General features: G+C 36.6%; 1 protein-coding gene across 1 annotated transcript; it reads right to left on the bottom strand.

Moving 5' to 3' along the window:
* Window positions 1–5,998: 5,998 nt before the first annotated feature.
* On the bottom strand, window positions 5,999–7,688 carry LOC131015372 (homeobox-leucine zipper protein HAT4-like). The gene is made up of 4 exons (XM_057943756.1): window positions 7,230–7,688; window positions 6,760–7,061; window positions 6,598–6,677; window positions 5,999–6,484 (listed from the first exon to the last, which is right to left on the bottom strand). The coding sequence occupies exons 1-4, from the start codon at window positions 7,681–7,683 to the stop codon at window positions 6,163–6,165; spliced, it is 1,158 nt and encodes a 385-aa protein (XP_057799739.1). The 5' UTR covers window positions 7,684–7,688; the 3' UTR covers window positions 5,999–6,162.
* Between the last annotated feature and the right edge of the window lie 3,228 nt (window positions 7,689–10,916).

Here is a 10,916-nt window from a genome sequence, read left to right as displayed (position 1 = left end):
TTTATTATTAGTATTAGCTTGGGCTACCTTCCTTAAGAGAAATGGGCTTAGTTTGTGATCCTGGGATGGGCTAGATCTATATCAACCCATCTCACAAATCATTTCTATTTTGGATACATTTCCCTTTGGAAGTCCGCAGTTTCCTACTAGTTTGAGAAAATGATATACCACATGCCTATCATGAACATCGATGCCCATCTATACTAATATTAAAAAGAAAGTTTCTAATTTGAAATCGATTTTAAATTTAAGTGGCAATTTTGTAGTTATAATAAAATTGAAGCTTTATGTTTAAACTATATTTTTCTTTTTATTTTCCATTTCTATAACTTCCTATTTGTTGTTTTATTTCTTTCCAATATTATGAAATTCGAATAATTATAAAATATTTAATATGTATATCAAATTAAAGATCACGATAAGAGCTTTAATTTGATATTTTATGTAAATATTTGATTTAAAAAGTATAAATTAGATTTGTTTAAATATTAAAATTTTATAAATTGGCTCTCCTCTCTCATCTTTTTGAAAAAAAAAATGTATTTTTTAATTCATTTTTATTAGTATATTTTATTTTTTTAACTTTCTTTTTTGCTTTCATAATATCATATTTTATAATTGTAAATTCTTATTTTTTAATTTTTAAATTTTTTAATATTTAATTCAAATATATTTAGTTAAAATTAATTTTTATTATATTTATGAGTATAATAATTAAATTAGTATTAATTTTTATATAAATATAAAAAATAAAAAATATTTTCCCGTGCATTGCATGAGATGCAAATGCTAGTATATATATATATATTAGGGGCCGCTCCAATGAGACCCTCTAATTTTAGTAAGATCTAGGGCACGATCTGATGCGTTTATTTTATCAATTCTATGGCTGATATTGTATCTGGAGGGTGATTTTTTTTTGCAGGGTTCGAATCCTCGAGGGAGCAGGATATTTTAAATTTTGTTATTCATCAGTATATACTGTCTTGTTCATCAGTATATATGTCTTATTCATTACTAATTTTTAAAATTTTATTTTTCATTGGTATATACATCTTGTTCGTTAGATATACGTCTTGTTCATTAGTATTATATGTCTTATTCATTTTCCTCATGTTACACGAAAAATAAGGGGTCGCACTGGAGTGCGCCCATATATATATATATATATATATATATATATATAGGGTGTGGTTCTAGAGAGAACTACATTATTTGTGAGAACGTGAGAACCATCAAATCTAATGCATTCACTGTAAAAATTAATGCATTCGCTGTTAAAATTAATGCACTCAAAAAAATAAAAAAAATTTGCTCCCTTCAGGATTCGAACCCAGGATCTGCATTCATCTAACAAGATGATACATCCACCGTAGATCTTGATAATCAAATGGCTGAAAATGGTTCTCCGTTCTTTTTTTATTTATGGTTCTTTCTTGAACCTCTCCCTATATATATATAGGAGCGCGCTCCAATGAGACCCCTTATTTTTCGTGAGACACTGAGTACAATGAATAAGACGTATATACTGATAAACAAGGGCCACAAGGCAATATATACTGATGAATAACGAAATTTAAAAAATTAGAACAAGACAGTATATACCGATGAACAATGCAGTATATACTGATGAATAACGAAATTTAAAATATTTCGCTCCCTCCAACATTCGAACCCTGAGAAAAAAAAATATCCTTCTAGATACAATATCAGCCATAGGATTGATGAAATAAACGCACGAGATCGTGTCTCAGGTCTCACTAAAAATAGGGAGTCTCATTAACACGTATAAATCGCTCTTTATACTGCTTTTTTACTAGTGATCATTAGGGAGTATCGTTCACGTGTAGTCCATATTAACATCATTTTTTTTAGGGGTAATTGCCTGCAAATCCATAACATTTTTTAGAAATTAGTCGTTGCACCAGATTTAAAAAATTGACTTTTAAATTCATAACGTTTCGTTTTCGTCTCAAATTAGTTTGGTAACCGGTATTTTTTTATGTCGACGCCGGAAATAATACGGTGGCAGCCAGAATTGACACGGTAGCATATTTATGACATGTGGAAAAAAAAATTAAAAATAAATAAAAATAAAAAACCCACATCATCATCTTCCCTAACCTCACCCACTCTCAAACCCCTTCGGCGCCCACCCTCATCGTCGTCGGATGAGCGATAGCAAGGATTCCGACTCTTTCACTGGCGGCCAGAGCTGTCAATTACAGGGAACACGCATCGAAGGCGACAGCGCAGCAGCTGGATCAGCAGGCGAAGCCGACCTCCGTCCCCAAAACCTTCTAGATCTACCGTTGGAATCCGGACACACCACACGCCGGCATCGCCCCACGCCGTTCTCACCACATTCACAAGCACATACATCGGCGCACAAAGGCCACCGAATGCCCTCTCTCTGGTGAAATAGCAGCGATGGGCTGTCGTCGCTGTTTTATCTTTCTCCCTCAACTCTTTCTCCCTCAACTCAGAAAAGCGACAATGAGATCGCCGCCGTCCAAGACCTAGGCCCCCCAGATCGCGGTCCTGCAAACCCAAACCCCCAAATCTTTCTCTTCCGTTCGCACGCATCGGAGGCAGCCCAGCCACCGCCGTCGTCGAACCTACTCATCTTTGACTTTGGGGACAGCAGCCGGTAGGTCATGCTTCTGTTGACTTGACTCACAGGAGTAGGTGGGGAAGGAGGGAAAATGGGAAGAAGACGATGGGAGGGGGGAGTTTCCTATTTTTGTTTTATTTTATTCCACATGTAAAAAATGTATCACCGTGTCAATTTCGGCTGCCACTGTGTCATTTTCGGTGCAGGTGTAAGAAAAAATCGATCACCGGACTAATTTGAGACGAAAACGAAATGTTATGGATTTAAAAGTCAATTTTCAGATCTGGTGCAATAACCAATTTCTGAAAAACGTTATGGATTTACAGGTAATTACTTCATCTTTTTATTTTATACATTTATTTTAATTTTAATATATATGTTTTTTGAAACTCAAAGGGAGAGATTTTATTAATGGCATGAACATGGAACTTGGAGATGACCCTCAAAAAATGATGGGGGTTCATTCCAAACATAAACAGAATCAGTATCTCTCACCGATCTCGCTAAACAATGAGCGATTACATTTTGATTTCTACTAATATTCAAAAGCTTCATACCCGGTTGTATTGACAATTCTTCTTGACAAGTTAAAACAATGATTCTCAACTCTGTGATATCATTTGCTCACTGCTTAATCTTGTCACACACCACTTTGCAATCAGACTCAACAAAGCCATAAGCGAAGCCTTATTCTTTGATCCAAGATATGGCCTCTCTGATACCCATAGATAACTTCACCCTCAGCAACTCTTAGCATACCATCCATTCTCACCACTTTAGCAGCAATAAAGTTCCCTCCATAATCTCTAAGAACAATGCCAATGCCAGTAGCATTCTCCTCCTTGAAAAACGTTGCATCAACCCCATATCGAATCCACCCTCTAGGAATAGCGTGCCATCCCCGACACTGACCAGCAACACCCCATTTCCACTAGCTCGGATGAAGGACGAGGATGGGGTGACTGAGCGATCAGCCATTCTGCTCGGTTGCACTCTGCGATCTTGTAGGTGCAGTACGGAGTGGGAGAAACTTCATTCCATATGCCTTCATGAAAATTTATAAATTACTTAAAAATTAAAGTTCGTCTTATTTTTTATTTTTTTTGAAGTTATAGGTAACATGAAAAATCGAATTTGATTTTTATATAATTTATAAAATTAATGATATCAACAATAGTTTTTGAGATAAAAATCAAAATAAATATAGAAAATATATAAAAATGCTAATGTGTACTAAACATGAGCCATTCTTAGCACATAATTTCTCTAGGTTCGGAATTAACAAAGGTGTAAACATGAGCCATTCTTAGCACATACTCCCTCTGTCCCAATAATCTTGTCTCACTTTCCTTTTTGGTTTGTCCCAATAATCTTGTCTCATTTCCTTTTTAGGTAAATTTTAAGGGCTAATTAATTTTTAATTAAATATAATTCTAATTAATCCCCCCCTTCTAAATCACACGATTCACACCTATTCGGTTCTCTCTCTCTCTCTACCACCTCCCCATTCCCCCTCTCTAAATTCGCTCCACCCTTTCCCCTCTGTAACCCCACCGGCGCCACCGCTCTTTTCCCCTTTGTTACGCCGGCACCGCCTCTCCCCTTCCCCTTCTCTCTCTCTCTCTCTCATTTCCGTCATTTCTCCTCCGCCGTCGGCGACACTCATGGCTATCAGCCGGCCTCGTCGGCCTTTCCATCTCAATCCCCTTCTCTAACCACCCCACCGCCGAAGAACCCCCCACCTCCAGCTGCCATCCGCCCCCTTTGGACCGCCTCTCTCTCTCATCCACCGCATCTCCACCGCTGCAAAACCCACTCCATCGCCTCTCTCTGACGGCGAGCCTCTCTCTCTCTCCTCCCCTCTTCCTTGACGGCGAGCCTCTTTCTCTCTTCCCCTCTTCCATTCCCTGCACGGTGAGTTATAGCCACCACCGAATAGATCTCTTTGTTAAGAGGGCATATTTTGTCTTCAATGATTGGGTTTAGATTTTTGTTTCTTTTCTTTCAATTTTTGTTTTAATTTTTGTTTCTATTTTCGTTTCTCTCGTCTTGAATAAGTGGGCATGAAGAAGTATAAATGGTGATGAACGACAATTTGTGTAGAAAATTTGTTTCAAAAATTGGACAGATCTTGTGTAGAAAATTGTTGTTCATTAAATGGTTTCTGATTCTGGGAATACTTGGAAATTTTGAGAATACTTGAAAATTTGGAAATCTAAAATTTGTTGTTGAAATTTGCATAAATTTGTTAAAGAGGATGAAGAGGAGAATGTTAACCATTCTTAAACTTACTGTTGAAATCTGAAATTCACTGTTCCGGCAGCTCTGGCGGCCCGCCACTGACGGCGGCAACAAATTGAAGAGGAGACTGTTAACCATTCTTAAACTTAATTAACATATGTGGCCATACAACTTTTTTCCTAATACAACTCTTCTTAATACTCGTGCCGAAAAGAAACAGGACATGATTAACGGGACGAATGGAGTATTTAATTTGGCTCTGGGCTTTTGTATCAAATAACTAATATTGAGCAAAATAGAAGAAATACGAGAAGATTGAAATTGGGGATGTGGAGAGCTCTCACAATTGCATAAAAATGGATCTGTATTATTTTACTAGAATATTTTTGTTATTATTTTTAATTAAAAAATGGGGTTATAAATAAAATCAATCCTTCAAAATTCTTCTTGTTCTTCTCGAAGATCCACCGAAAAAAAAAAACTATTCATTTTATATAAATGACAGTTCCCTTGCATTACTGCGGCTTCTAAACTGAAAATATATATGAACTGTTCGATTCATAAAATTAGGCATGACTTAATCTTATGATATAGTATTCGATTAAATAGATTCGATTCGATATTCTATCTCGAAATAATTTCACGTAGAATTAATCTTGTTTTAAAAAAAAACTTGGATTTTCTTATGACAAATTAATCTTTGATTTATACAATCTCAAATAATTTTTACTGCTTCTAAACTGAATATATATAAATTGTTCGGTACGATAAATTAGACATGACTTAATGTTATGATATATTATCAGTTAAATAAACTCGATTTAATATTTAATCTCGAAATAATGTCACATGCCATTAATTTTGTCTTAAGAGTCTTGAATTTCCTTGTGAAAAAGTTAATCCTTGATTGGTGCAATTTCAAATTATTTTTGTTGCTTCTAAACTATATATTTATATATATAGTTCGGTTCGATAAATTAGACATGACTTACTTTTATAATATATTATTCAATTAAATAAATTCGATTTAATTTTTAATCTCAAAATAATATCATGTAAAATTAATCTTATCATTTATTCAAATCTCAAACAATTTTGAACTAATATAATCTTTGAGTGACCTACATCCACGTAATCATCAGATTATGTCATAAGCACAATTCTCAACTATTCAACTAAAATTTGATCGTCCGACACCAATTTACATCAAGAGATAAATAATCTCAAAGAAAATAAAAAATCAGAACTGATTAAAAATACCAATCTACTAAACTCCCCAAAAAAAAATAGAGATCCTTATAAAGAAATCATGATCTAGAATGCAGAGCATTGAAAGGCCTGCAGCGTGGGGCAGCAGGCCACGGGTTGAAAGGAATAGGCCGCGGCTGGGCGGAGCCCATCGGCAGCGGGCGTGGATCGACGGAGGCGGCGGACGGCAGCGCCACTCTCTCACAAGAAGGGCACATAGTGAGCGTTGTTGGAGGTGTCATTTGCATGTAGAGCTGCGGAGATAGCTTAAGCGCACGCAGCTCTTGAACCTCCTTTTGCAGCCTTCTGTTTTCCTCTGTCAAATTCTCGCAACATCTCTTTAGAAACTCACAGTCTACCTCTGTTTGCTTTAATTTTGTCCTGCAACAACACATTCCTCTCAGATCTCAAACAAATATATCAATTTAACTCGAAATCGATGAATCAGTTCAAAATAGGCATGATTAATCTTAAAGAAGAGTAAAGCAACTGACCTTGCTCTCCTGTTTTGGAACCAGACTTCAACCTGCCTAGGCCTCAGCCCCAATCTCTTTGCCAAAGCCATTTTTTGCTTCTGTAACAACAAAGATATGTCAGCTCGATTAATCGATTAGGTCAAAAAAAGGGGGAAATTTTGTTCTTCAAGGCAAACTTACTGGATTGAGTGTGTTGTGCTCTTTGAAGCTTTCCTCGAGAATGGCGGATTGATCCTTGGAGAGGCGGAGCTTCTTCCTGGCGTTCTCGGCGTCCTCTTCGTCGCTGATGCCGCCGCGGGAGGAAGCCCTCTCGCCGTCGTCGGTGGCTTCGCGCTCGCTGCGCTTGCCGCTGATGCTGGAGATGGTGCTGTTCGGGGACGAGACGCCGCCCTCCTCCTCCTGCGCCGTCTCCGGCAGGCAGTTGACGTCGATTCCCTTCAAAAATGATCTCGTTTCCTCTCTGCATGCCTCACCCCTCCGATCTGCATCAAATTTATATCAATAACCTTTAAACTATCAACAACGATAATACCATGGGATCTGAGTTTTTACAAGAAGAAATTGTATGGAAAGGGAGAGTTGAAAGAGCAATAAATAAGGAAGAAATGTGAAAAGAGAGAGAAGGAGATGTAGATTTTGGAGAAACAAACCTGAAGAGGAGAAGGCTTGAGTCCAAGAGGAGTTGTTGTTGATGATGGTGAAAGGAGAGGGAGAAGATGAAGAAGGCATGAGATTGAGGTGCAGTGAAGTTGCCCTGTTTTCTGCAGGGTAACTCAGGCTCAAACTCAACCCCAAATCTTGATCTCTTTGAACCATCATTTTCTGAATCTGAGTTCCAAGAATCTCGATCTCGCAAAAGCAGAGGAAAATCGGCTCTTCTTTAGAGAGAGAGAAAGAAACAAGTGGTTTTACAAAAGAATGGGATGCTGAGCTGAGATAGAATGAGAAAAGGGGAGTTATATATAGAAAGTAGAAAGGAAAGGGGTTTATAGAATTGAATTGTTTATGGTTTGTGGTTGCGCGTGCGTGCGTGTGAGAGAGATGATGTGATGAGCACATTGAGCAGAGACTGAAGTGGGACTCCCTCATTATCTCATCAATCATGGGTTCTGCCTTTTCCTAGACATTAGTACACTACTCAATTATACCTTCTTCTTTTTCTTCTTTCTTTTAAAAAAAAAACTAATATTATCTGAACAAAATTTATTTGTTTAAAAAATATTTTATCCGTCCACGAAAGAACTTCCTAAAAGGGAGTGACACAATTTTTTTTGAAAAAATTATTAAATATATTAAAAGTGGAGAAAATGTTATTGAGTTTATTGGGAGTGATGAAAAAGTGTTGTAATTAGTATTGACAGTGGTGAAAAAGTGAAAAATAATTGGTGGAGTATAGTCCAAAAATAGGTAGGAAGTTATTTAAATGTGGACGTTCCAAAATGGAAAAAGTAAATATTTAAATTTTTTATTCAAATTTAAAATGAATTTAGTTAGTTTTATGGTTCCCACCAAATTATAATTGTTTCTGTAATTTTTTTAATAATTATTTTAAGAGAATTACAATAGGTATCTATTAAATAATTAAATAAGCAACTCGCACGCAGACAGAACCACTACCCACACGCAGGCGAGATTGAATCCAAAACTTCTCACAAATGAGAGTCTTTTTGGTGCCTCAACTTTGCCACTTTAATAATTATTTTAATATTTACTAGTATAACTGTTGTACTTTAAAAAATAATAAAAATTACAAAAAAACTACAATGTTGAGAAAATAATAAAAATAGTTAAATTCTTTTTATTTTAAATAATTTTTTAAAATAATTATATATTTTAAATTTATTTAACTATTTTTTATTTAGACATATTTTGTCCAAATATCGTTCTTGGAAAAAAAATATACACTACTCAATTATTTGCATCTTTTTCTGGGGAAAGGTTAGACGGGTTGTTGAAAGAAATAAATACAATAAATCTATATAGTCATATCGTGGTCATCCAAAAACTAGCTAAATTATTTATGTTGATTTTAGGACGGTGTATGGAATTTCGAGGCCGATACGGAGGAGGTAGCGTATGGGTATTGGATATTGGAGGTGTCACCGAGCACTCTCGGGGTGAGCTGCAGATCACCTGAGAATGCATTAGCTATAAGGCGAAAATTTCCACAGCGCCCCGTCGTCCATGTTATTCAGGTGCCCGCAAGGAGGTAATTAATGGACCTCGTACAACTCGCAGTCAGAGTGAGCGGGTCACTATGTAGAGTGATCGAGGCGTGGAACCAGCTCGTCATTTGTTGTTCCGCATAAACGGGAACGCCATAGAATTTTTCCTTGTCGAGCGGTAGTTGCGGGTCTCATCTGTTATCCAGTGCAAGCGAAGGTGTGGTCACCCGTCAATAAATTAAGAAGACGGTTCGAAATAAACTCGAGAAGAGCGAGAAAAGGTTTAGGAGAAGGATGAAGAAATTCTTTAAGGAGATGTTTGATAAAGTAAATGGCACATCTTCTCAACAGTCAAATTCACATGATGATTATCGTCGTATCAGATCTCCTCCGACGAACATAGGGGATGATGATGATAGAGTTGAGGATCAGCTATGACATTCTACGCTTGGAGCATCATCGCATTGATGTTTCTTCGCCTAGCAGAGCCAGTCGTAGAGATGGTCCCCGCGATTTGAAGGTCCCTTATTCGACCTATAAGACGGATCGGAGCTACTACACACCACCAGTACACCATTTTGATGGGTTTGCCTTTGCACATCCTCGTTCTTCATATCATGACTACGATTCGAGTCACTACGCATTGAGTCATGACATCCTACAGTTGTTCACCATGGAGCCAGCTCCATATTCTATGCAGGAGTATATGGGTTGCGGGACACACCCACCATATGGTCATGTCTCATTCACCGTCAAGTGGTTCTCCGCTCCGATCTATGTTGAGCCTATCAGCTATATTTCACAATTGCAGTGCGGTTCAGCTATTTCATTAGGGGCAGCTCAGACGTCTGTTGAGTTCCAGGAGCCTCCTTTTAGTATCATGGATTCGCCACAGGCAATGGAGGCTCCTCGTAGCAGCTAGAGGAAGTGACTTCCTTTTTCCTTCTGGAGATTGCCTTGGGTTAGTAGCTCGGAGCCACTTCTGGTACCTAAACCAACACATGTGGCATACGATAAGTGGATGGCTGCTTACCGAGGCAGGAAAAAGCTTGCCATAATCGTTAAGGATAACAGAAGTGTACTGATAGAAGATGACTTTGATGCAATGGAGAATTTCAAAAGAGATTTGGTGATTGGGGTAAATAATCTACACGCAAGTAGTGTTTTCTTTTATAAATTATAAAATAACCTATTGATTTTAACATTGTTTGTTCATGATGTCGCTGAGAAACCGGCTGCTCAACGACCGTGACTTATTTGAATGAGTCAATAGCAATTACACAGTCATACTGGACACTAATTGATTTGTAAGTGAATCAATTTATTTTTGTAATTCAATTACTAATATGAATTAATTATTATTCGTACTTAATTGTGATTGGTTTGACATTGCAACTGTACTTGAAGGCACAATTAGAGGCAATAATAGTTTCATTGATGGAGAATTTTATTGCCAAGGAGTATATATCATGTATTGATAGTTTTGACAGTATATGAAAATTGGTATTCTGACATTGCTTGGGTATCCACAATGCATGGAGTCCCACTTCCAAACATAACTCATACTCCCGGGTAGAAATCATGGTTAAAGACGTTTCGAGTAATGATAAAATAAATATAAGTATTTATGTTTATATTTAACTTTATTTATTTTAACGTTATTGCTTGTGAATATTCTTAGGTTATCATCCCTCATTTCATTGGCCAGCATGTGCAAGGGAATGATATTGTGACCAACTAAAAATTTATGATAACAAAATCATAATGGACACCAATTAGATGCTTCCATTTCCATATCAAGAGTATGATATTGTAACTAACCTAAATTTTTTTTATTTTTGTGGATGATAGAAATGATGGTCGTAAATATATCTATATCTATATATTATAGGGTAAATATCATAAAAACCCCTGAACTATACCCGCTTTATCAAAAATACCCTGAAACTTTCAAAATGTTCTCTAAACCCTCAAACTATCAGGTTTTTATCAAATATATCCCACATTTATTTTTCGGTCACCAAAAACGTGATGTGGCTCACCGGATGCCACAATGTAATTTATATTCTATTTTTTTTAAATGCAATGGCAAAAATGACGTCGTTTCGTACCATATCATTTTAAAAAAATCCACTCTAAATTTAAAATTTACTCCTATCGTGTTTGAAATTC

Source organism: Salvia miltiorrhiza, chromosome 1, assembly GCF_028751815.1.
Source record: "Salvia miltiorrhiza cultivar Shanhuang (shh) chromosome 1, IMPLAD_Smil_shh, whole genome shotgun sequence".
NCBI lineage: Eukaryota > Viridiplantae > Streptophyta > Magnoliopsida > Lamiales > Lamiaceae > Salvia > Salvia miltiorrhiza.
This window is presented reverse-complemented; position numbering and strand designations above follow the sequence as displayed.

Coding starts and splice junctions, on each gene's coding strand:
- LOC131015372 (XM_057943756.1), bottom strand. CDS start 7,683: ATGATTGATGAGATAATGAGGGAGTCCCACTTCAGTCTCTGCTCAATG. Junction 7,062..7,229: donor TCAAGCCTTCTCCTCTTCAG/GTTTGTTTCTCC, acceptor AATTTGATGCAG/ATCGGAGGGGTGAGGCATGC. Junction 6,678..6,759: donor AGCACAACACACTCAATCCA/GTAAGTTTGCCT, acceptor TTGTTGTTACAG/AAGCAAAAAATGGCTTTGGC.